This window comes from Gracilinanus agilis, chromosome 5 (genome assembly GCF_016433145.1).
Source record: "Gracilinanus agilis isolate LMUSP501 chromosome 5, AgileGrace, whole genome shotgun sequence".
In the NCBI taxonomy this organism is placed as follows: domain Eukaryota; kingdom Metazoa; phylum Chordata; class Mammalia; order Didelphimorphia; family Didelphidae; genus Gracilinanus; species Gracilinanus agilis.
In genome coordinates this window covers 186,900,114-186,928,010 of record NC_058134.1, presented here as the reverse complement: position 1 = coordinate 186,928,010, position 27,897 = coordinate 186,900,114, and the positions used below count along the sequence as shown (strand labels likewise).

Below are 27,897 nucleotides of genomic sequence, written 5' to 3'. Positions count from 1 at the left end.
CGCATGGGTCGGGGTGGACATGATTGAGGGTGTGGACTCGAAACTACCACACCAATGCAACTACCAACAATTTGGAAATTGGTCTTGATCAAGGACACATGACAAAACTAGTGGAAATGTGCATCGGCCATGGGTGGGGGGAGTGTGGGGGGCGAAGGGGAAAGGAGGAGCATGAATCATGTAACCATGTAAAAATTAATATTAATAAATGTTTAAAATAAAAAAAAAAGTTTAGCTTTGAAAGGAGAAGACATACAGGATAAGAGCTCGAGGAAATGCCAAGGTCTTGGAAACCGTTTGCAAGGATGGAAGAGACCTGGATGCTGAAGAGAAGACAAACAATGTGATTTTTCTTGCTAGGAAGTGGCAATCATTTTAACATCTGGATGAGGAGCTTGTGGGAAGAAGGGAAGAGAAGGACTTGAAATAAATGAGGTGGGGAAGGAAACTCAGGGTGGTGTGTATGTGTGTGTGTGTTTGTGTGTACCACTGCTGCCTATTAAAGACAAGTGACATATAAGTGAAAATCAGATTGGAGAAATAGATGATTAAGAATATGATCTCTGAAAATGGCATTTAAATTTTCAGACCACAGTTATGTATAGAATGTACCAAACAAACACTATTAAGGATGTCTAGAGTCTTGAAAACCTAATCAAAAGGCTTTAAATTGAAAAAGAGGGGGGTATCTTGGTGGCTCAGTGGATTGAGAGTCAGGCCCAGAGGTGGGAGGCCCTGGATTCAAATGTGGTTTCAGATATTTCCTAGCCTTGTGACTCTGGGCAAGTCACTTAACTCCCATTGCCTAGCCCTTACTGCTCTTCTGCCTTAGAACCAATACACACTATTGATTCTAAGACAGGAGGTAAAGGTTTTAAAAATAAAAGAAAAATAAATTGAAAAGGAAGAAGTAAGGCAAAAGTTTTGTACAGATATCTACCAATATAAATAACACAAGGTATCCATCATGCTAGTAAATATGAAGCCAGATTTGAACTTATGAAATTGAGTCTTCCTGACTCGAAACCTGGCATTCTATCCACTGTACACTTAGATGCCTATATAATATGTTTAGGAGAATTTAACTATTGGAACATCTGCTGGAGATCTCTTTCTCTTTCTCTGATCTTTCACCTTATTTTGCTCAGAATCAGGTGACTGTGCTATTTTCCAGTCATTTCTGAACCATGGCATCTTTGCTTTGTCCTCTTCTTCCTCCTATCACCAGAACTTAGGCCTTAATATCTTGGTATCCCTGGTTCTGATAGATTAATTTTTTTCTCATCTTTCTCACAACAAAGCCACCCTTTCTCATCCATTTTCAAACTATTCCACCTACACACTAGCCCTCTTTTAACTCTATCTCATTTTTTTTGTTGCCTTTCCCAAGTACAATGTAATGGCCTGCACCAGGAACTGTGTAGCTTCTTTTTGTATCTCCCGTGCTAGATGTAGCCTGTATAAACTCTGCAGATCCTTATCCCAACCTCCACTCTCTCAAGCCATCCTTGGGTCTTCAGAGCTTTGCTACATCTCCCCTTGTGGGTCCTGGGGTGCTTCCCAGGGGTAAAGGATGTTTCTCTAATGTCTTCAGCTTAAGCTATTTGCTTCTCCTCGAATATTACCAGCTGAAAATAATTTTAGTTAGCTTTAAGAAGCTTTTAAAAGGGAGTATTTACAATAGTAAGCCAGTAAGAAGATTTGGCTCAGAAAATCTCCCCTAAATCCAGTGACATTCTTCCTCAAAGTATGTACAGAGCTCAGCGGAAAGTGGGCTAAAGCTTAGTAAGCCCATGTAGCAAAGGGGTACTACCAGCTTCTGGTTGATGAAAGTCCTTTTCTCCCATTCATGAGGTATTCACAAAATTCCCCTTAGGCTGCTATAGTTTCTTTTCTGGGTTCCTCATGGAGCAATTAATCTATTTTTAGTGTGTTCTTGGCTCTGAAAGTAAGCACTGCCATCTGCTAATCCAGGGATGGCTTGAGGATATCAGTGGAAATATAGGTAGTCTCTAATCCTCCAGACACTTCAAACCTTCTAAGGTATGTGTAATTCCTTTGGCTAAAGCAAAGGAAAGCAGACCTGGGCCAAGACTGAATATTACCAAACAGAAATGGAACTCAATCCTTGATTGGACTGACCAGAAGACATGGTCATTGAGGGAGACAGCGCAAAGCTGAGGTGAAATATGAAATATCAGTCCCTAGAAGCAAGACAATAATGTAGAGAGAACTCTGGATATGGAATCAGGAAGATCTGAGTTCAGATCCAGCCTCAGATCTATTCTAGATATGATCCTAGGCAAGTCACTTGATCTTTTGATACCTCAGTTTCTTCATCTGTAAAAAGGCAATGAGGATAATAATGACACCTATCTATGGCTATTATAAGATAAAATGAAATTAAAGTTTTTTACAAACATTTAAGTATTATATAAGTGCCATCCATATTATTATTTTCCAACTACATATAAAACATTAAAAAGTTTTTGAACTCCCAAATCTTTTTCCCTCCTTCCTACTCTTTGCCCCCTTTGTGAGAAGGCAAACAATTTGATGTTATACATCTAAAGTCATACAAAACATTTCCAAATTATACATGTTATAAAAGAGAAAAAACAAACAAAATAAAACAATAAAAATAAATACAATTTAAAAGTATGCTTCAACCTACATTCAGTTTATAAGTTCTCTCTCTGGAGGTGGATAGCATTTTTCACCATGCCTTCACTAGAAGTGTCTTGGATCATTGCTTTAATCAGCATAGCCTTTTAAAGTTGACCATGATATTAATATTGCTATTACTCTCTACAATGTTCTCCTGATCCTACTCACTTTACTTTGTATGAATTCATATGCCTTCCCAGATTTTTCTGAATCCATCCTGCTTGTCAGCAAGTTAATATTTAGGAGCTAAACTGAATAACTGATCCTGATGAGGTATCTGAAGTGGCTTATTAGGTCCAGAGGCCTAGACAATATTTTGCTTGATCAGGTAGGGCTGGGTTTGGGACCAGTAAATCTGAGCTGACAATGGGTAAAAATGGGTCAAGAAGATAGAACTGAGGAGGGATCGATAGTACAACAGGTACTTATGTACTAGATGGGCTCTGGTTAGGACTAGAAAAGCTCAGATGTAATTGGTTCTAGGAAAACAATGGCAATGGACATGCTAACCTAGGATTGTTCTAAAATGATAAATTTAATTGAAAATAGCTACTTTTTAATTTGTTATTTCTTAGTATTTCTGGGTTGGCAGATATTTGGAGAGATCTGGATTGACAGAATGGCTTTCTGGCCCAGATGTCTCTGAAACCTGTTTTAGAACACTGCCTGTGGAAAGATCGAAGGATGAGGAGAAAAGGGAAAGTATTTCAACTAGCATCAGGGAAGAAGAAATATCCCAAACAGTTCCCCTATGTAAGCTGAACTAGTTTTTCTTGAAAAGGAATTGAGATTATTATCCTTGGAAAGTGTTTTACTCAGGTTGCTAAAGGCATTGGCTCTTGATATCACTTCCTTATTGCCCAAGAACCAATCAGCTTTAATGATCTATAGAAACTCTCATGCTTAGTTAGTGGAAAATGAGTTGCTAAGGCAAGGGAATATCATTCAGTTAAATCAATTCTAAGATATCCTTGTTGCCCAACCTTACTAAATATCTGCCTTCTTTGATTTAGAAAATCTTTTTAATAAATGTTGAATGATCTCCAGATGTCCTGCGAACTACCTGAGGCAATAGGGTTCAGCCTGAGTAAGGACCACCCGAAGAGTCAAGATCTATAACAGCAAGCCATACCAACCTCAGACTGAACATGATAGAAAGGTATGCCCACTTGGCTATGTATTATGCCAACGGGCATAACGATCTTGTTAAGCTTATATACCTGCAATTCACCTTCATCAAAGGCTAGTAGGCAATTAATAAAACTATTCATCATAGTTCTAAAAATATTAACTTAAGAATGTTACAAAAATAGCTGAAAAAAGACATAGTGGTATAGAAACAGAAGATCAAAATTTTAAATCCTGAAAAACAGAGTAAATATTCCACTATGATATGAAAAACAATGAAATATATTACTGTTATACTTGGTAGAATCTTCCCCCAAAATTCTATGCAGAAAAAATTATTGAGATGAGTAGTTCTAGAAAGGGACCTAAAGTAAATATGAAATCAGGTCAATTCAAGCAAAATCATGTACTGTCTCAACAGCTAAAGTAATGTTGTATAACCTATAATTTATAATCTTTTGAAAACTATCAACATTCAAAATAAGAGTCACTCAGGTGAATAAAGTAAGAATAATTTAGTATGTAAAAGAAAGCTGGCATGTGGGCATATATTTTGAAAACAAGTAACTTTATTATAATACAGGTGAAGGATCTGCATCACAGAGAACTCAAATGGGTTATCCATTGACACACAGCTAGTGGTAAAATCTGTTTTCATCATTTATAATTCATTATATTTCCATTTTGCCTTGCGGCTTTAAGGTTAGCTGGACTCAGAGATTCAAATAATACCAACACTGAAATTCTAAGCCCTTCATGTTGGCAAATGATTGTTGAGTTGAAGGAATAATATGGTTTGCAAATGGAAATCTAGCATGGTAATATATGTAGAGAAAACATACTTTGATAATTTTTTTGAGAATTATTATATTTAACATAGAGCTAATGAACTTGTACTTTTTGTTTTTTATGAACATCAAAGAAAATTATATATGTGGGTGCTTTTTCAAATGTAGAGAGTATTTATATATTTATATATTATTTTATATTTATATAACTTTATATATACGTACTTATACTTAGAAAAATTTTCAACGAACTCTTTCAAGAACTTACTTGCTTTTCTAAGATATAAAAAATAAATTACTAATCCAAAAAAATAAAATAAAAATCAATTCTATCCATTCACGACAGCTTTGTAAACTAACTTCAGTGATGAACAATTTTATGTGATGCTGACAACTACTAGAGTGATAGATCAGTAGAGATGGTACTCTTGTCAGTTTAACTTCAAACTGACTTTGTAGTTGTATGATGTCATATTTTTGGAGGTAATTACAGTGTATCATTACAATTTGTATCACTGACTACATTATGAGTTTCTAGACTGAAAATTCCATAAGTATAAGGATCATGCCTTCTTTAACCTTTGTATCTCTCTTTCAAAGTGCTTTTCACACAGTACATACAATAAATATTTATGAATAAATGAAAGCTACTTTGTCCTTTCTTAGAGAGTACATCCTGGGTGAAGGAGACAATGCCCGGAATGCAAGATGTCAACAAAATTAGCTCTGATAAATATTAGTGGTTTAGTGAAACTTTTATGAAGCTATAGATTTGGGCAAATTTTTTTAGAAAGCCTGATTACAGATGGCTAATTTGATTCTTCTCAGCCTTTAGGAATGTGAAAAAGAACCTTTTTTTCTTCAAAGGACATTTTAAACGCATAACAAACTCAAAAACAATTATTTGTTGATCAATCAAAATTCTAGTAAAATTTCAGTTATCTGTCATGATTGGGGAATGAAAAGTTCTGATTAATAAAATATAGTTAATAGAGATTTGTTATATATGCCATATAGACTACTGATTTTCAAAGAATTGGAATAAAACACAAATATACTTAACTTTAACATTACAAAAATAAAATACATTTAGGATGATTTAGAAAACATTTTGGAGATTTGTAATGCTCAAGAATCAATATGAAAAGGGGCATCTAGGTTGCTCAGTGGACAAAGAGCCATGTCTAGAGACAAGAGGTGCTAAGTTCAAATTTAGCCTCGGACACTCCCCAGCTGTGTGAACCTAGACAAGTCACTTAAACTAAATTTCCTAGCCTCTATTGCTCTTCTGCACTGGAATCGAAACTAAGTATCAATTTTAAAACAAAAGGTAAGACTTTTTTAAAAACCAATATGAAAAATAATTATCTCTCCATTAGATGTGTAGAATTATTTGAGAGAAATTTGACTGTCTTAAATTAGATTTGTTATATTTTATTTTATGCGTTAGGTTTCAACAATAGAAACATGCAGATAGCTACAATGTTAAAACATTTTTCTATACACTTTAAATATTTATAAAAATTAGATTTGGACAAGATATGCCTAAGAGAATCTACTATCAGTATCACTAGATATTCTATTTATAATACAAAAAATTGGAAAATGAGGCAAAACATTGGAAAATGACAGGATGCCCTTTGATTGGGGAATGGCTAAACAAATTGTGGTATTTGCTGGTGATGGAATATTACTGTCCTCAAAGGAATAATGAACTGGAGGAATTCCATGTGAACTGGAACAACCTTCAGGAATTGATGCAGAGTGAAAGGAACAGAACTAGGAGAACCTTATACACAGAGACGGATACACTGTGGTACAATCAAATGTAATGGACTTCTCTATTAGCAGCAATGCAGTGATCCAGGAAAATTCTGAGGGACCTCTGAGAAAGAACACTATCCACATCCAGAGAAAGAACTGTGGGAGCAGAAACACAGAAGAAAAACAACTGCTTGACCACATGGGTTGATGGGGATATGATTGGGGATATAGACTAAAGGATCACCCTACTGCAAATATCAATAATATAGAAATAGGTCTTGATCAATGACACCTGTAAAACCCAGTGGAATTGTGCGTCAGCTGTGGGAGGGGGGTGGGAAGGAGGGAGGGAAAGAACATGAATTATGTAACCATGGAAAATTTTTCTTAATCAATTAAAAAATAAATTTAAATTAAAAAATAAAATAAAACTTATTCCACCTATATTAGGTTGAACACAAATACAAAGACAAATAATATGTTTTAATAAGTGTTTTTGAATTTTGAATGCATTGATATTATAGAGAATTTCATTGTTTAGGGTCAACTGGAAGACTATGATGTAGTCTATATATTTAGAGCATTTGTCAGTTAAAGAGAGATAAACAAAAAGGACCAAGGAGATTTTGTTACTGGAAAAGATATTTAATAAGGGCAGGAATATGGACTAGGATAGTAAGTGACTACCTTAGCTTAGTTTTTGTTTACCCAAATTTCATTTGCATGCCTAACTAATAGTAAAGCTCATCTTAGTAAAGTGACTTCCATGAAGCACCTGTTTTGTTTTGTTTTGTTTTGTAGTACAATTCCTGAAATAGCTTTTAGAGACACAGGCTCACAGTTAGGAAGGTAAGAGGAGTTACAAGTAATTACGATACAAGCCTAAATCAGACAGTTGCTTTATATCAAAATTTTTGAATCAACTCAGAAGTAAGTAATAAAACAATAGACCATCTCATCTTAAAGTATTCTATTAGCTTTTATTGTCTCTTGCTTCATCTGGCTCATTTGGCTCACATTCAGCCATAAACTATGCATTAATAGTAGCTGACTCTGTCAAAGAGAAAGCCTTCTAGCCGCTGCATTTCAGATAAGGACAATAGAGAATGGCAGCTGGCCCTGAAGAGTCAGGGTTGCTGAGATCCAGAAGATGGTAGAAGATAGTAGCTTGGCAAACAAAAGACCACAGAACATGCCCAGCAGAGACAACTCAAAAGGGAAGATGTGATGTTCAGCACAGAGATAGGATACCTGGCAGAAGGCTGAGCAATAACTTTCCCAGATGACTTCTGTATTCCTCAGTGTTGGAGGTATGCGTTATCCTAGCTATGCATGTGTCTGACATGTGGGTCCTTCCTAGGATTCTGTCCATGGAAATCTCCTGGTCATGTATGAATATGTGCCATCCCCAATACCAGTTCTTTATAATTGTGATACATATAAGAATATAGCCTATATTTGTTTAAGATGATTTTTTCCCTTATCTTACTTTATTTGTTTGATTAAATGTTTTTTGTCTTTTGTTATGAAGGAATGCGTCTCCCTGTCTGGCCAATTAAACACATCAACAGAGGGTCATGAGCTATGTCATTGAGTGGGTACCCACAGAATGCTTCGAATGTAGGGCAGTGCTCTAGGGCTTACAAATGAGAACAACAGAAGAGAGAGAATGCAACTACTCAATCACTGAACAAATAAGAGTTTATTTTTTATCCTAGTTAACATTTAAGCCTGAAATTAATTTGTCCAACAAACATTTATTAAACATTTATGAAGTGTGAAGCTATGGAAGGATATAAGGATGGTTGAAACATAATGCTTAGCCTCAAGAAGCTTATAATGTTGGAGAAGAAAGTGTTCTTGATGTATTAAACTCTCTTCTTGCTAATTATAGATGTAGGAAAGATTGAGTATGTTTTCCAAATCCTTAAATTGTCAGTCAAGGATTGCTAAATTAGAGTGTGATTTAATATTTACTAGAAATTTGATGATTTCCTTGTAACAGGCCAAACCAAGAGATAGAGACAGAGAAAAACTATTCATCGGTATGGATTAAGCAGTGTAGTAAAAGTACAATATACAGAGAGTGAATTCTTTTTTATTTCCTTACTTCATCTTCTGAAGACATCAATAATAAAGTATGAATGCTTTGTGATCAGTGTTCTTGAAAATATATTAATACAAATGAAGTGGTTATGTTGCTGAGAATCCTCTGCAAAGAATTACCAAAGATGAGGTTAGATCAAATCAGGACTTTGTAACTTTATCCTCATAGGTAGTCTAACTGTTCCAATATACCCTGCCATTCTCAAAGGTAAGGCCTTCTCATCATTACTGTATTGACAATGAAACAACAAGAAGTAATTGCTATCTAGGAGAAACATAAAAAACAGTAGGCGAGCTAAGGCTGGGAAGATGTGTATGCTCTTTGGTGAAGTGATATTTTTTATTATTTTTAAAAGTGTCCTTCATATAGGAAGGACTCTTTGTTAGCTACAAATTGGAAAAAGAGTTAAAATGACACTTTTCCCCAAAGATTAGAAAAGATACTCCATTAAATAGATGATAGTTGAGTTTTGCTTTAACGTTGTAAATGACATTTAGGCCCTCTTTTACATGTCTGCCCGAACAAAAGAAGCGAATACACCATCTTCCTGAGCCAAGAGGCTTTCTGGAGTGTCGTATTCTAAAATATTCCCTCGCCTCATCACAATGACCAGGTCTGCTGTCAGGATAGTGTGAACTCGATGCTGTATGGGGAGAAGACAAATCCAATATATTATTATTACAGTCTTTCAGGAGCATAAATTAACAGTTTTCAAAGAAAATATTTTAGGTATATGATCAAATGAATTCATTATTCTTGGTCTGTAAGTAAAGAGATGCAGGAAGTACATTAACTTTTTTATACAACGAGGTACCATTTACTTGTAGACTTCTAAATCCTTGCTACTATGGCCACAGATATATAAAGAACTTCACTTAGATCAGGATGTAATCTCTCTATGGTTTGCTGCAGCTTGTCTTCATAGTGATCAGATAAACTAGTTGAATAGCTCTTTGTTGAATGAATGAATGATATTTAATGAATATTAAAAGGAGCTGTGGTAGACCAGTATCCAGAGATCTAAGTAGGAATTGTAGTGTCCAAGGTGGGTTACCCTAGTATGGGAAAACTGTCCTGGGCCAGGGACAGTATGTTCCCCAGGGTACAGCTCTCTACAACTTACCCTCTGGGAAAGAGGTGGGTGAGGGGAAAGCAGATATGCCTCTGGGGAAAGGCAGACACCAAGAGAGGGTCAGGACACTCAGGAAGAGTGCCACTAGGGACAGAGGTAGCAAAGTGCTTGGAAGTGTAGGGTGGATGAAGGACTGCAGTGAAGAGAAAGCAGATTTTCCATACACATGGATCCTCCCACATAAAGCTCCAGAAATTTTACTCTGGTTACAGTCATATCAATATTCTCTGCATAATTTTGTACTTCCTTGTCTAGATCCAGCCTATGCTTGTGGCCAATGTCACAGTTTAACGTATTATGGCAAGCTATGAAAGGCAGGAAGAAACTTTTGAGAGGTTATCTGGCATACAATGAGAGTGTCTTGTTTGAAACAATTATGATTGTTAGACCAGGCAAGGAGCTACTCAGGAAGCCTCACCTTTCCCCATTTTTTTTTTTTTTTTAAACCCTTACCTTCCGTCTTGGAGTCAATACTGTGTATTGGCTCCAAGGCAGAAGAGTGGTAAGGGTAGGCAATGGGGGTCAAGTGACTTGCCCAGGGTCACACAGCTGGGAAGTGTCTGAGGCCAGATTTGAACCTAGGACCTCCCGTCTCTAGGCCTGGCTCTCAATCCACTGAGCTACCCAGCTGCCCCCCTTTCCCCATTTTTTGAATCCCTCACAAAGACTGGGGTGGTGGTGGTGGTAGTATCTGTTAATGGTGAATCTTGGGAGAACTATGGAGTTACCCTCATCTTACAATTAAAAAAACTGCATTTATCATTTATTATTATACATTTATCAACATTATGTTAGCATGCTTAGCAAGCCTTGGTTCACCAGTATTTCTTAGTGGCTTCTCTTAGTAGCCCCATTTTAATCCTTAAAAATGTGTTGTGGTACCTCAGCAGTGGGAAGTTTTCTGGGGACATTTGCAGTGTCTAAGATTGATATTTGGGGCAGCTGAGTGGCTCAGTGGATTGAGAGCCAGGCCTAGAGACTGGAGGTCCTAGGTTCAAGTCCGGCCTCGGACATTTCCAGCTATGTGACCTTGGGCAAGTCACTTGACCCCTACTGCCCACCCTTACCACTCCTGGGCCAAGGACGGTCCCTAGCCCGGATAAGGAGGAGGGTTGGGCGTGGGGCTAGCAACCCCACCCTGTAAAAACTACATCTGCTAAAGAAACTGCAACCTAAAGTAGGGGCAGCTGGGCTAGCTCAGTGGATTGAGAGCCAGGCCTAGAGACGAAAGGTCCTAGGTTCAAGTCCGGCCTCAGACACTTCCCAGCTGGGTGACCCTGAGCGACTGTGTGTCCCATTGCTTACTGGTTGTGGCCCTATGCTCCTAGAATGGAGTCCCAGGATAAAAAAAAAAAAAAAAAAAAAAGCTTGATATTATAGTTGTCTCCCAGACAACAGATGATACTCATATGGAGTGTGACAGGAACTAGAAGTTGTTCATTTATTTTTTTAATCTATGGATTGTTAGTACTATCATAAGCTATGTTAGCTTTGAATATACACAACAGAGAATATTAAAAAAGTATTGCCCTTGGGGAAATGGGGGAAGGAAGTGAGTTGTTTTTCTTTTTATAAGAACTTTTCTTTGAATAAGGTCAGCTACTCTTCTCTCTGGAAAAAACAGACTTGGTGGGCTGTGTAAGGTTTGCTGTACACATGTATACTTTAATAAAAACAAAATTAAACTAAACCCTAATTCTTCTTTTTCCTAACAATTGATATCTTTAAAAAATTAATTCAACCATTCACTGAAAGAAACAAGTAGGCCTCCAAATCCATTAATAGATTGCCATAAACATTGGCTTGCTACACTAACATTGTATTTATATTAAAAGATAAGGACTAAAAAGTTGGAAACTTTGGCCAAGATGGCAAATGTAGTTTAGTTTCATCTGACTAATCCAAATTATTGTTATTTTAAAAAAATAAAATGCTGTCAGTGGTAATAATGTTGACAAAATTCTTAATTCTTTCTGACGGAACTAATCTAATCGCCAATGGAAACAATACATTTTAATATGTGAGTAACATTTAGTGCTTCAGTATTTGAGAGTTTTTGGCCTGAAACAAGTCTTTCTTAAGATATTTCCTTAATTTTCTAGGTCATTCGATAAAATCAATAGAAAGGTTCTTAATTAAGGAAAAAATAGGTACCCTTATCACAGAAAAAAAAAAAAAGGCAAATTCCTCCTTATTTCCTTCCCTGTAAAGGCCTTTTCTAGGGCTTCAGAGAAGAGATGGTCTGACTTTTGGTCCCAACCATGATTCTCCCTTACAGCCAAATCCACCATTAATTGAGAAAAAAAAAAGATTTCTGTTAAGCAAATGGTACCTTATCCTCCAAGTGGGTTGCAGAAAGGAAGGTGGTTAAAGTGATACATGGATTGAGTCACGAGGAACTATTAACAACATAAAGAGCAGAAATCAGGCAAGAAGATACAATGTTCCTGCAATGTACCAGTGCATGCCAGGTAATCTTCCATGCCAGGCTATGTAGTAGCCCCATGTCCTCTGCATAATGGGAATCATAGCCAGACTTGCAAGATGTAAAGTAGATTGTTGCTTACATGGATCAACTTACGTGGTACCAGGCAGGTTCAGTGAATTTATCAGGTAACCCTTCCATGGAATAAGGAACGATCAACAATAACAGCAGTGTCATTTATACAACATTTGAAAGTTTGAAAACTGTTTTACAAATATATTATTTCTTTTTCAGGTCATAAGAAGGCTAAATATGTAGGAAAGATATGATAGAAGGAGGACACTGAGAGAGTACAGAGTTAGGCAGGGTGCAAAAGAAAAACTCTAGGTCACACTTTTGTATTTATCAGGGTTGGTGGGGATCATTTCTCTCCCAAATTTGTGTAAGCTGTCCTCCTCCTCGTCCATCTTTCCCACTTGCCCTTTCTTAACATCACCCCTACTCATATGCACGTGCACACACACACACACACACACACACACACACACACACACAGCCAATTTGGACCAGTACAGCAACTCCATGCATGCCATCTTGGCAAGACTTTAAGCCACAGAAAATTAATTTCAGTAAATCACTCTTCAAAAACCAAACAACAGACATGCATAATATTTATGAAAGCACATAAGTAACACACTGAGAGACACTGAAACTGGCCCTTTAGATGAAAAAATTAATCTAGTGGCAATAGATTCATTCTTGACATCAAATTAAAATCATGTTATTTTACCCAATTTATGTTAATATGCATATGTTTATAGACATTTGCATAATTTAAATAATATAAATTTATCCCATTCAAGCCAATTATTTTTTTCTTTAGGGCAATATAGGCCAGTGGCAAGCCACTCTCTCCACTGTACTTCCACACCCTTGTATATAGTTATCTTTACATTATGGTACAGAAGCTGGTAAAATAACTACCAGAGAATGAGATGCTTTAAATGTTGAGTAGATTGTGATGGTCTATTTGTGGGTCATCACCAAAGTGGAAAAGAGGCCATTCTTGTGAGCAAGCAAGTTTGGAACAGAGTCACATTCCACTAAAATACCCTCAGAAAATACTAAAACAAGGCCAGCATCCATGATAGAAGACACTCGATGCTGGAAAGAAAAGAACAGAAAGGAGAACAAGAGGAAGAGTCAGCAGGAGGGAAGATGTCCAGGCTTACTGAAAGATAAAGATTCTGAATAATAGATTCTGAATACAAGCAAGAATTTTCCCAACAACCAGTGAAAGGAAAAGAAGTTAGATGGAGAAAAAAACCCAAGAATTTATATCAAGTAGGAAATACAATAAATTATTTAAAAGTTTTAAGATAAAGGTACAGCATGAAAATGATATGCTGCAGTCATTTTGATGACAAGAACATAGCATTTTCCAAAATTAAGTAAAGTCGAACCATGCTACAAGGACAGTGACTATTCTTCCTCAGTGGTATCAATGACAGCACTTAAATTAGGTGCAGAAAACCAGTAGCATATTTGGCAATCAAATTTAGGAATCCTGATTCCTAAACTGCTGCTCAGACCACCAGATTATGCTCCTGGGAAAGCAAGTGAAACATCTGTTGAAGAATAGAACTGTTCCATATGAATTAATATCTTTGTCATGGAGGAATAGCCTTCCACTGCAAAAGAGTAGGATTAAATGTATAAACATCAAATGAATTCCTCTGGATTTAGGGCCATAGATCCACACATACAGTTTATTTTTAAACTGAAGTACCCAAAGATAGTTTGGAAGTTTTGACTTAAAGATTTTAAGCTGGAGATAATTTTCTCTTGTTTTGGGGAGCACATATGCAGTAACTCTGTTAGAGGAATAACTAATTTAATATATAAATGTATTTTAATCATTCAAAAGTCAAGGAAGATGGCCAAATTTAGGAATGAAGGACTGAGAAGGATCAAATGAATAATGTCTCCCATACTTACAGCAATTGTTACAACTGTGCGGTCTGCAAAGGCAGTCATTACCACTTTTTGCAAAATGTTTTCCTGTAAAACAAAGGCACCAGAAGTCATTCTTTTTCTCACTCTTTTAAGGTTAACATAACTAAGAAGAAAAAGTACTTTCTGTTGTCCTTAGTTTCTTCTCTGTATAGCTTTAAAAAATACCCCTTTTTGTCCCCCTTCATTAATCTCCTATCATTCTGGCTTTGTAATTCTTGACAGTCTTTCTAGGACTGTTCCATGCTCTGTCCAACTTCTGTTACCTGTTCTTGATTCATTATATGTTTTGTTTTTTTCACTCTTCAAAAGCATCAAATTAAATCACTATTTTATTTTCAAATACAGCCATCTTCCTTCTCCTTCATAGCCTTATTCCTTCTACCAAAAATGTTAAAAAGAAAAGGAATAACAACTCTTTAGGAAAACCAATGTATGCATTAATTGTATCTGAAAGTATATGCAACATTCCACACCCAAATATCAATTGACCCATCATCCCTCAACCCCTATAATAGTTTTAAAAGGATTTTATCTGTGTGTGTGTGTGTGTGTGTGTGTGTGTGTGTGTGTGTGTGTGTGTGTGTGTGTGTAAGGGTAGGGTACTGACAGTAAAACACCACACTAATATTTAAAACAGAAAATTATGGTTCTAAATGGGCATTGTTGCCATGTAATGTCATTAAACAATTTTAGTTTGGGTTTTTTATGTTAATTAGAAAAAAATATTAAGTATTAGGTCAGTGCTCAACTGGAATCCCAGAGCTCAGCCTTGAATTTTTGAAAGTTGCTAATTCTTCCATTCTTGTCTAAGGAAAAATTATTTTAAAATTATGCACTCTACATTGCTTGCCAAGAATACATACATATGCATATACATATATATATATATATATATATATATATATATATAGAGAGAGAGAGAGAGAGAGAGAGAGAGAGAGTCCTGCCCTATCATATTATGAGTTTTCTGAAGAAAGGAGGTCCCAATCTAATCTGTTTGTAATTCTGAAGGTCCTGTGGCACAAAATGGATATCCCAATAAATACTACGAGAGAGAGAGAGAGAGAGAGAGAGAGAGAGAGAGAGAGAGAGAGAGAGAGAGAGAGAGAGAGAGGGAGAGAGAATAGCATAAGGTAAAGTAGATAGAAAATTGGCCTTAGCATTAGAAAATTTGGACTCAAATTCCACCTTTGATGCATGCTGGCTGTCACTTAAACTTCAGCCTACTTTCTTGTACCAAATGCTGCAGGATAGTTTCAAATCTTCATTGATAAATGGAATGCCTGCATATACAGAGTAATATATATATATATATATATGCAAGTATACCTTTTTATGCATGTATAAACATATATGTATAAAGTTTTCTTCTTTTGTTGTAGATGTTTAGTCAAGAAGCTACATAGACCAATAATCTAGGCCAACTACCTGGACTTTGAGAAGCTCAACAGGCACTCCTATACAGCACATTCCCTTAAACCATAGTTAAGTCAACTTTAAAAACTGAAGCTATTCACTCACTGTAGCCATATCAATAGAAGCCGTGGCTTCATCCATGATGAGAATGCTGCTCTTGCGGACAAAGGCTCTGGCAAGGCAAAACAACTGTCTTTGTCCCACGCTAAAATTTTCTCCACCTTCAGTGACAATCGCATCTAGATCAAGAAGAAGCAAAGATTATGTCAGAGGAGCACAAGTGAAAGTTTCCATGAACAAAATAGAAGGATATGTTGGGAAGAAGCCACTGTGTCCCAAGATAACACACAGGCTACTGACAATATTGTTTTCCAGAGGCAAAGTACTCTTTGGACTACTTCCACTAACAGATGATTTTTTTTTTTGGAGATAGTGAGGAGGAAGCTTGAATAAGGCAGAAAAACTTGGATTATCTCAATTTTGGCAAAGGTAGTTGTCTCTTGCCCAGTAAAATGTAAACTTTTTAAGGGCAGGGATTGTCTCAGGCTTGTGTTTTTATCCCTAGCACCAAAGCACAGTGCTTAATAAATTCTAATTACCATTATACTAAGTCATTTTGTTTGGGGCCAAAAGTGTATTATCATTGAATCATAAATTTCTAGGGCTGGAAGCAAAGTTGGAGTTGGAGTTCAACTAACATTTTACAGAGAGAGAAATGGAGTCTCAGAAAATAGATTGCTTGAAGGTGTCTAGCTTCAGTGGCAGAGTTGGAACTAAAACCTACGGTATTTGATTTTTTCCATTATAGCACATCATAGCCCTTTCCCCCAACTCAATAGTGTATATAAATTGGTAGAGAAATAGGTACCCATGGCAGAAGAGGAACTATGCCACATGGATTAAAGTAAGTCTCTGCAGTTACCACATGATGGACTGGACCAATTCAGTCAGAAACTTGTCTTTGTTATACCAAGGGGAAGCCCTATCTGAACAGAAGTCTAGTTGAAGGAGGGGTGGAAAAATTGATGAGAATCATCGAATCCAACATCATCAAGATGCTGAGCTGAAAGGGGCCCGGTGTCCTCTGGCCCAGATAGTAAAGGAAAAAGGTGATGAGGTAGGCAGGAGGGTGAGGGGTAGGGCAGGTAGTACATGACCAGGTTGATATGTTTATTGACCTTGTAGAAAACACTGTCCTGATGGTTGCTAAACTTCATCATCATTCTTTTCATAAGGAAGTTATTGCTGACTTCCACAAAGAAGGTCAGGACCCCACCTGTCATAAAGCAGCTCTTAAAGATGACCAAGACAAAGGCAAAGATGGCCAGGATGTGAAGGGCCATGTTCCCAAGATGCCCTAGCCAGCTTGCTCACCATGATGCCCAATGTGTCATGGATAAAACAGCCAGCAGAGAAGCAGATGAGGAAATATCCAGAGAAAAAAGATGCGGTCTCAACCTCCACCAGAATCTCCACAGTCTGCCAGAGAGGAGTAGGGAAAGGGATGGGGCAGAGGGTAGATCCCTCATCCCTTCACTGGTCCTGCAGGGGCCTGGCTCCCAAGTATGCTATGGCCCTTTCAATTCATTCGTTTCCCATTTTATTATGCTGACATTTTACAAAGTGAATATTATTAAATGCAGATTTGTCAACCCAGAAAATTGTTATACCTCTCTGCTATATACCTATCACTTAAATGAAGGTTTGGTTCATTGTAATTGATTAGGTATGCTGTTGCTGAGGAAAAACAAAAGGAATGAGAATACAATGGGTTAATGTCTAATTCTACCAATCCTTATGTTGGCTGGCTGGGACCTCAAAGGAAACATCAAAAGAAGTCTTGAGATGCCTTAGAACAACCTCTTTGAGAATGTCTGTAAAATTCACCATAAAGCTTCTGAAGCAAAGTTCCCAATATCAGTTTCCATGATATGACATATCCTTAGTTATGTGAGTTTTTACTCAGAAGGGAGACCACTTAATTAACTCTCAAAGGTAGGATGTCTTTCCCGGACAACTAAATTAGGATCTTAAAAAAAACCCTCATCTGCCTTGGATAAGTTCCTCTTGACACAAATATACCTAAGGTACATACCAGATAAGACACACATGCAACTTGGTGACACAGTGGATAGAATTCCAGGTCTGGAGTCAGGAATACCTCAATTCAAATCCAGCCTCAGACATTTAGTAGCTATATGACCCTGAGCAAGTCATTTAACCCTGTTTGCCTCAGTTTCCTCATCTGTAAAAAGAGCTTGAAAAGGAAATGGCAAAACACTACAGTATCTCTGCCAAGAAAACCCCCAAAAGGGGTCACAAAGAATCAGACACAACTGAAAATGACTAAACAAAAAACAAGGCACATTTTACTCAACAGTTGTGGACTTTATTACTTTGGATCTGAATGGCAATAACTTCCAGTTGCTATAAGTTGTCATGTCTAGTCCAGGTTAACTTCCCAGTTACCTTCATTAACTCTACCCTTCCTGTTACTACTGCTTTATTTCTGACAATGATTACACATTTGTATTAGACATTCAGATTGAAGTTGGAGGCTCTTCGTGGCAATTTACTATTTGGAATGCAGAATCTAGAGACCCTGGCAATATGGATTCCATGTCTTATAAAGTGCCCAAAATACAATTAGTGGAACCAGGTAGATCATAATCCAAGTAGTAACCACCCTCACGAATATAGTTGAAAGAGGGGGACAGAAGGAATAATCAACTTGAAAGTTAAATTAATCTTGAAATAACCAATTAGGTTATCAAATTAAATTAAAAGTATAGGTTAATATTGTGCTCAAAGGAATAATGAACTGGAGGAATTCCATGTGAACTGGGATGACCTCCAAGAATTGATGCAAAGTGAAAGGAGCAGAACCAGGAGAAGATTATACACAGAGACGGATATACCCTGTGGTACAAGCCAATGTAACAGACTTCTCTACTGCAGCACTGCAATGATCCAGGAAAACTCTAAGAGACTTATGAGAAAGAACACTATCTACATTCAGAGGAAGAACTCTGGGAGTAGAAACACAGAAGAAAAACAACTGCTTGATTAAATGGGTGGATGGGGATATGATTGGGAATACTGACTCTAAATGAGCACAAAAGTGCTAATATCAATAATATGGAAATAGGTCTTGATCAATGACACATGCAGAACCCAGTGGAATTGCACATCAGCTATGGGAGGTGCGGGGGAGGGAAAGAACATGAATCATGTAACCATGGAAAAATATTCTACATTAATCAATTAAATTAAATAAAAATTTCAAAAAATTTTAAATTTAAATTTAAAATTAAATTAAATAAAAATATAGGTTAATACACACTTATTATTTGTAAATATTCCTTGAACCTTTTCCCCTAAGAATTGAGACAGAGATAAAGATTCCATTTGTATTGGACTTACTGTGTGTCAGGTGCTACATGCTAAACATTTTCTAATTATCTCATTTGATCCTCACAACAACCCTAGGAAGTAGGTGCTTTTATTATCTTATTTTACAGATGACTAAACTGAAATAGAGGTTAAGTGATTTGTCCAAGGTCACACATACTAGTGGGATACACATAAAATTTTACTTTTGATATTAAAGCAAAAATTCCTTGAACACTAATTACTCCAAGTAGCAAAATACAAGCCTGTGTAGATGGAAGGTTGTTTCCTTCTACACAATTCTAGTCACTCTAAGAAACACGGCAATACCAAATGGACCTCTCATTAACAGCACTTAATAGCGGGTTCTGTATGCATAGGGAACACTATTTTAAAGAGTTATGTGCATGCCTTCATAGGCATTTGATAAGAATGGGGGAAATGTGAAAGTCATTTTCTCCCCCTAAAAATGGTTAGTATAGATACACAAGAATTTTGTCTAAATCTGGAACATCTATTGACATAAAGCTGGTCCTCTAGGACATCATTCCAAGTGATTTAACTTCTGAAGAAACAGCAAAAAAAAGTCTTGTATAAAGTGATGTTAGGCTAAGGAGGCTAATTCCATGTTATTCTAATGAACTTACTACAGATATACAGATGAACTCACTACAAATGAATAGACCATGAATGTAAGCAAATGTAGATTAAAAAAAAAGACATTAAATTGGTGTGTTCAAAGACATACCCAGACCTCCTGGAAGTGACTTGACCATATTCTTGAGCTGTGCAATTTCTAGAGCTTCCCAAAGTCTATCATCAGTACATTTACATTCAGGATCTAGGTTAAATCTGTAAGGGAAAATCAATTTATCAGTCAAGTGGAATTTGTTGAGCAATAAAAAGAAGTGAATATTTAATCACGTTATTGTGCACAGCAAAGCACTGTGCTCGATAGAGTTGTAGTTATGATATTTATATATTACAATGTGTCTGTTTTGGTTAACCATACATTATTATAAGGAAAGAAGATTCTAAGGTAGAATCACAAGGAAGTGAATGTATCATAGGGAAGTGACATTAGCACAGGGAAGTGATAATGAAAGGATAATGGTATTAAAAAAAAAAAGGAAAAGGAAAATGAGACAGCACTGATATGTTGTAAAAAAGAAATGTGAACTAATATCATGCCTGGCATTGTCTTATGTTTTAATTCTTCAGGAACATTCTGTTTTGAATCTTTCAGATAAGGCTAACCATAATAAAATTGGTGAATCTAAGTGCTACATTTCTAATGGGAAAACTTCAAACATTATCACTTGCATAATTGTGCCTTGTATAAACAGCCCTAGTCTTTTATTGCAGACATCTTTATACACATACTTAAAGAGAATAGCATCTTCTGTAAACTTTTTAGCATATACATGGAGGGCTCAAAGTAACACTCATTTTATTTCTTAACTTTCCCTCTCTACTTTAATTCACACACGGATTCATATCCATTTTTAAAATTCAAATTAAAACCTCTCTATGAAGTTTCTTGAATTCTTCACATCAATAACAACCTACTCCCTTAGAACTCACAGGATACTTTTTTTCTAGAAGTCTTTATAAATCAATCAGCCAACAAGTACATATTAAATGCATATTTTTGAGGCTATTTTTTTAAAGATTGGGGAGACAGGCATTTTTGTAGGTGGAAGAGAAGGAAACAGTAGATAAGAAGAGATCCAAGATTAGAGAGTGTGGAGACAACAGTGGGGATAATTTGATGGAGAAGACAGAAGGCGGTGGATGGGATCAAGACTGACTGTGGAGAGGTTGGCTTTAGCAAAGAGAAGGGCCCTCTCTTCATCAGAAACTGGAATGAAGGAGGAGATAGAAGACATCTGAGAGATATGATATGGGGAAAAGTGCAGAAGGAGGAGTTCTTGGCAAATGACTTCATGTAATATTGTATATATTACTGTCTATCTCCTTACTAGATATAATTCCTTTGAGGGTATATAAACATGATATCTTACCCAGCACCTTAGTCCTCAGTATATGCTTTATAAATGTTTCCTCACTTGAGAGCTGTTTTAGCACTTCTCACACCAAATCAGAGACCTACCTAATAGAACCACTGAACAGTATTGGATCTTGAAGAATGATTGAAAGTCTGGAACGTAGGGTGTGCAGTGGGAGTTTAGAAATGTCTATCCCATCAATGACAATCTTTCCTGTTTAAAATAAACAAATATAGTTAACATGTAGTAAAGTTAACAATAAAATTATATTTGTTTAGTAAAGATGGAATTCTTCTTTGCCTCAGGGGTGAAATGTCAAAGTTGAATACAAAATTTTAATAATAAAAATTGCCATATAGAAATTATATGTACTAATGACCAAAATCATAATTTTCATTGCTTTTTAAAAATGAATTATTTTTATTCTGTGAAGTTATATGACTCACAGAAGCCAGAAGAAATATTTTTCTAGAGATTCTTTGTATTGTAAAAAAGGAATAGGAAAGGAAAAAAAACTGATACAGATGTCAAGTTTTAAGTGTTCCACCAATATATTGGAAGAATTATTGTGTTGTATTTTTTATGATCATGGTGTCTTTATCAAGTAAAGTAGATTTGCCTAACTTTATCTCTTCTCCCCAATATATTTCAGGATTTATATATGTATATGCATACATATATAATTTCTTTCTGTTATAAAACATTATATATATAAATTATTTTTATATTATTTATATATTATGTATTGAATGCATTTCTTTTATATTATATAATTTATATATAATTTGTTCTCTTTCCCCGGGGGTCCTCAGGACCAGCTTTTCAACATATTTGAGGGAATTAGAAGTATTGTCTGTAGTTAAGAACTGGAGAAAAACTTAACTCATCTGCCTGAATATCTAAATCATGACCTTGGTTTTATTAACATCATATGTTAACGAAGTGTCAAGCTATTTAGGTCTAAGGACATCATAAATGCTAGAGATCATCTTTTATTTAGTTAAGAGGGACAGGAAATGTTGCTTCAGTGCCAGCAGTTCCCAGCAGATGCCATCCACGTTGCCCTTGACCTTGCAGTGTTGCTGGTATTTTCTCCAAAGTTTGTCAGTTTTAAATGTGCTTACCTATATTAAAAATGTGATCAAGTGTTCATATAAAACAGTGGAGGCGATCTGTTCTTAGGGCATGAAATCAACCCACCCCCTCCCCGGCTCAGGGAAAGGGATTTCAGTTGCTCAACTTAAGTAAGAAAAAGGAATGGGTGATGCTCCTGGTTTGTTCCTATCATGAAATATTTACCACCCTTACTCTTAGGTAAGCAACAAACTTGGAATATGTGTGTGTCACAAATGCAACATAATATTGCCCCCCTTTTGGGAGGCAGCTAGGTGGCATCGTGGAAAGAGTGCTAAGCTTAGAATCAGGAAGATCTGAGCTCAAAACCAGCCTCAGTCTCCTATTAGCTGTGTGGCCCTGGACAAGTTATTTAACCTCCGTTTGCCTTAGTTTCTTTAACTGTAAAATGGAGGTCAGACTAACATCTACTTTTCCAGGGTAAGGATCAAATGAGGTATTTATAAAGTGTTTAGCACAGGGTGTGTTATATAATTCTTGGCTCTTTCCATTTCTTTTCCTTCTCTTTTGCTACAAAAGAATGTATTTTCTAGTGTAAAATCTCATCTATCCCTGGAATCTCCCCTCAGATAATCTCAGAGCTAGAAAAGATCCCAGAGTTGATCTAGTCCCATGATGATGAATCTATGGCACACATGCCAAAGATGGCATGCAGAGATCTCTCTGTGGGTATGTGCACTGTCACCCACCAGAGTCAAGTACTAGAAAGGCAGAGGGACCTGGTGGAGCTGCTCCCTGCCCCTCTGCCCAGAAGCCCAGTGGAAGCACTTATTCTGTCTGAGTGGAGGGCTCAGGCCACTCCCTTCCCCCTATCCATAGACACCTTTCATCACCCATCCCTCTGCCCACCAGCCCAATGGAGGCACTTATTCCCTACCTAGGTAGAGCACCTGAGCCACTCTCTTCCCTTTCTCCCTCGCCTCCCTTTCTCTCTCCCATGTCTGAGGTTGGGGGTGGGCAGCACTTGGTCTCTGGTGGGGCGGGGGCAGGGCAGGACAGTCCATCTCTAAAAGGTTCACCATCACCGATCTAGTAAATTCTAAATATATACCTTCTTGAGCTAATATTTAAGTTGAGTGACTGATACTCATTCCTTCAAGAATACCAGATTGAAATTGCTGTGTCAAGCAATATGATGGGTCCTCTTCAGGACAAAATTTCTATTATTCCATGGCATTATTATTTCTCATGACAATGGTGACTATTAGTACTAATAACTGGCCCTGTAAATATTATTGTACAAGGTATGATCTTTTATAAAAATACTGTACCTTACTCACAAAATGTGTGATACATTTGTCAAGTATATGTGTATATATAATTTTAATAGTCTAATGAAATTCATGCACAAGATTTATTATCAAACCCTAAATGTTAATTTGCCTTCAAACTTCCCTTTTCCTATTGGTTCCAGTTACTTAGATTTGAAACCTCAGAGACATCTTCGATTCTCTTTTTCCCTACATTCAATCACTTGTCAAGTTCTATCAATTCTACCTCCATTGCATCTCTCTCATCCATTTCCTTTCTTCCACAGAAAGTTGCTGTATTTATATATATACATATATCTGTACATGTACATGTATATATATATATATATACACATATGTATATTTACCCAATTTAACATGATTTTTAAAGTAGAATCTATGGAAAGGAGAATGAAGGCTAAATAATTTACTTTCTCAAATGCAATAAGCTGTAGGCTTTTCTTTTCTATCTTTAAAACAATTTTTGACCCTGATCCACTTGTGGGAAACTTGTCTCAAAACCACTGGGATTTAAACATATTTCACAGTACTTGGTTCTAGAAATATTTTATTTTCACCACTATAAAAATAACTAGAAGGCAAGTATATTTTTTTCAGGGAAAACAAAAAGGTCCAGCAGAAAATTCTTAGCAACTTACCATCAAAGATATCCACCATTCTGAAGAAAGCCAGTGATAATGATGACTTTCCACTGCCAGTCCGGCCACATATGCCAACCTAGGACAAGAGCAACAAACATTTAGGTGTACATTACGTGACATTTAAAATAGCTGGCTCTAGGAGTGGAGACACAAAAAAGGACTAAAGATTTTTATTCTAATGGAAAATGGAGCGGTAGTGATGGGCCCAGGTGGCACAGCATTTAGTGTGCCAGGCCTAAAGTCAAGAAGACTCATATTCCTAAATTTGAATCTGGCTTCATTTATTAGCTTTGTGAACCTGAGCAAGTCATTTAACTCTGTTTGTCTCAGTTTTCTCATCTGAAAAATGAGTTGGAGGAAAAAAATGATGAGCTACTCCAGTATTTCTACCAAGAAAACCTCAAATAGGGGCATGAAGACTTGGACATGATTGGACTACAATGAGGGATAGAGTCCATATACAAGAATAAATAAAGAGTATACCAAACCCAACACATCCAGAACAGAATTCATTATATTTTTTCCCAAGCTACCTTTCTTCTAAACTTCCCTCTTTATGTTGACAACACCACTATCTTTTCATTTTCACATGCTAGTCACTTTGGTGTCATTCCTTTTCTTCACTCTCACTCCTCCTGTAAAACTAATCAATTGCCAAACCTTATATTAATAAAATAATGACCACAAAAGCTCCCATACCTTTTGCCCTGGTTTGATGTAAGCCTTGACATGTTTAAGAACTGGCTTGAGATTGTTTTCATATCTGACACACAAATCATGAATTTTGATCTCTCCTTCCTGTGGCCAGTGTTCTGGAACTTGAGATGGATCTGGGAAAATGTATACAAAATTAAAAACAATAAACCCTATTCTTCCACAACTAAGACTAAAGTCTTTCTAAATTTGAATTAACACCGAAATGGATTTTGTGATATTTATTTATGTAAAATTCCATTCTGGGTGAGAAGTTCAGAACTAAAAGTTGTTTTTTCTTTCTCTATTTTGGGATCATTAATGAGGATCTTGCCTTCCCAACTTTCAAGTACTCCTTACAGATGTCAGATAGGAAATTCTTGCCAGTTATTTTTGCCCAGCAAAGCTCATAATCATGCCAATATTGATATCCATCTTAAGCTCCACATTTTTATCATATAGCTTAATAAGGTCTAGAACTCTGAAGAGCTCCTGGGACCCTTCCAGACCTGGATACTAGTCCCAGCTGTGCCATTAATTTAACCTCTCACAGACTCAGATTCCTCATCTGCAAACTGAGGAGTTTGGATTAGATTGCTTTTAAATGTCACATCTAGGTCCAAAATTATATGATTCTTTGGAATTTCAATTCTAAATCAAGTAATAAAGAATCTATTGTTAGATGATAACCAATAAAACAAATATTTTAGAAATATTGGTCTCCCTTCAACAGCCAGAAAGGATCTTCAGTAATAATCACATAATTAATTTTTAAAGTTTTAATTGTTTGTGGCTGCTTATACATTACATATTTTAAAAGGTCTGTATAGATAAAGCTAAGACTTAAAGCATTTTGTGATTAGTTCAAACAAAAAATTCCTTTCAATTTGAATTATCCAGATAATTTCCTTTACCCCATTTCCATTTTGCCAAAAAAACTTGAACTTCCAACATAGTTTTGACTAGTTATTAAAATAAAGAAATAACATTGAAATTTTACCTCAAACAAAAGAAAATGTAAATAACATATAGAACAATACCCATTGCTCCTTCATAGTTTTCAGACTCCATTGTCAAGAAACTATTCACTTTCTTTACTGCTCCCATTTGGACCTCCAAATCAGCCAAGTTTCTCACAACCCAATTCAAATAATTTGTTATCTATGTAGAAGACAAGAAAGTTAATCATTTTAAATGAATTATTTTAAAGTAATGATTTGGTATTTGATAATAGTTTAAAAATTATTCTTTTAACTATAAGTTCTATGTTTTTAACATATACTCAGTGCCATGAAGCTATAAAACAAATATGATATGTTTGGCCTCAGGAATCTACAATCTGTGTGTGTGTGTGTTTGTGTGTGTGTGTGGACACATATGGGTATCCCTTCCATATCATGAGGTTTAGAGGTGCAGCAACTCCACCCCCCCCAGCATCTGGAAAACTCATGTTAAATTTTTTGGCCCTTTCTTCATTCTAGAAAATCATTTTGATTTTTTTTGTTTTTCTTTTATGGAGTATTTATAATACCTTATTGTATGATTTACCTCAAGTATTTGGTCATAGTCTATACTTGGGCCAATGTTAAGTAAAAATACTATTTAAAAATTAATGAATATAGAAACAAATGAAACTAATTTACAGAGAATAATACTGAACATACTTTACAGGTAATATTAATAGATTTTATACATTTATGAGTTACTAAATCTTTAAAGATATCGCTACATTTTTAGCCTTTTGATGGTTTTTAGCCTTTTGCTCAGCATTCTTTTCACAAATTTTTTACTCATTTTAACTTTTAAAAAGTCATTATTTGTGGTATTAAAAGATAAAATATGTTGATATTATGCAATACTATGCATATATTTTAAGCATTTCTGAGTTTCTAGCCTTTTTTGTGTTTTCTGTGGCTTCTGCAAACCCCCCCTCCCAAATTCCCATTTAATTTCTTATGCTGACCTACAATATATTGAAACCACAATGGGGAAATTTGTGATGTGGAAGGGATATGATGTGGAATTTTGTTCCACACATAGGCACACAAACACACATACACACATATGCACACACACACACATACCAAGCTAGATATTATGGAGAGTACTTAAAAGGTAGGAAAAAGAATAATGGTAGGGATGCTTAGAAATCCAAAGAAAATAAAATTCAAGGAAGGGACCTAACAGAAAATGCCACAATAATCACATTTCCTTATTTGAAGGATTATTAGACTGGTAGATCAGGACAATTATGTAGATATAATGTGCCAAAGCAATGTTTCTTCTGTTGTTCTTTTTGATAGAAAGGAGAAAGGAGAGTTAAAAGATAGTACACTTGGGTGAATTCAGCAAAGACTGACTGATGTAATCACTAATCGTTTGATGGAAATACTTTTGGCAAAAAGTAGAAGTAGAAAAAGGACAATTAAGGTTTTATGCATAGAAAAATTTGCTAATAATTAAAGCTATCAAGAAGTAAAATGGGCCTTAGAAATTTGTGAGCAATCCTTACTTGGAAATCCTCAACTAAGGCGGAATGACCATATGTCATTTATGTTGTAGGGGAGATTATTTGGATTAGATCTCAACCTTTCTTGTGGCATGGCTTAATGGAGCCTATATATTTCTTCTAAGAATGTTGTAAATACATACAATATGATCAAAAAGGAAACCAATTATATTAAAAGTTATTAAAATATAAAATATGCACACAAATTCATAGGCCCTTGTTTAAGAACCTCTGATATATATGGTTTCTTATTCTACTTTCAGATCCAATAGTATATAATGTGCTTTATAAGTTCCAATTATTATTAAATTATTAAATTAAATTATTACTATATGTAACAACATTATTTTACCTCTCCAAATGAAAATCTCTATAAATGAAATCTATATACTTAGGACAAACTAGGGAGTCCTATATCCCTAAGTCTATAATAGTAACTTGCTCTGAAAAAGGGAAAAAAAAACTTTTGAATTTTTTGGTGGCCTTCATTATTCTAATAATTCCTTCATTTTCCCATGCTTAATTTATAGCCATAGTCAATATAAGGTCATATGTGTCAATACAGAAAATAGAGTGTAGTTAAACAAGTAATATATATTTTTTTCTATAGGCTTCAGAGCACTTTGAGTTTGAGAACTGAGTGGGTGTGTGTGTGTGTGTGTGTGTGTGTGTGTGTGCGTGCATGCACGTGCGCACGTGCACACAGTAGAGTGCAGAGGGAGGGAGAAGGGAGTTTCTCGCAATTAAAAAAAATTGGCTCATAGAGCCTGAATCTAGTCCAAGTTGTCCTGAATTTGTTTGGCTTTG

At 36.0% G+C, this 27,897-nt stretch overlaps 1 protein-coding gene across 1 annotated transcript in view; it reads right to left on the bottom strand.

Moving 5' to 3' along the window:
* Nucleotides 1–8,033: 8,033 nt before the first annotated feature.
* The window catches only part of ABCC9 (ATP binding cassette subfamily C member 9), a 180,356-nt gene continuing 160,492 nt past the window's right edge, over nucleotides 8,034–27,897 (bottom strand). The window contains exons 32-39 of the mRNA XM_044678314.1: nucleotides 25,622–25,742; nucleotides 24,588–24,718; nucleotides 23,886–23,964; nucleotides 20,947–21,055; nucleotides 19,582–19,685; nucleotides 15,549–15,682; nucleotides 14,010–14,072; nucleotides 8,034–9,097 (exon numbers count right to left, since the gene is read on the bottom strand). Coding sequence (XP_044534249.1) covers nucleotides 8,960–9,097; nucleotides 14,010–14,072; nucleotides 15,549–15,682; nucleotides 19,582–19,685; nucleotides 20,947–21,055; nucleotides 23,886–23,964; nucleotides 24,588–24,718; nucleotides 25,622–25,742 — 879 coding nt within the window. The 3' untranslated portion in view covers nucleotides 8,034–8,959. The remainder of the gene's footprint in view (nucleotides 9,098–14,009; nucleotides 14,073–15,548; nucleotides 15,683–19,581; nucleotides 19,686–20,946; nucleotides 21,056–23,885; nucleotides 23,965–24,587; nucleotides 24,719–25,621; nucleotides 25,743–27,897) is intronic.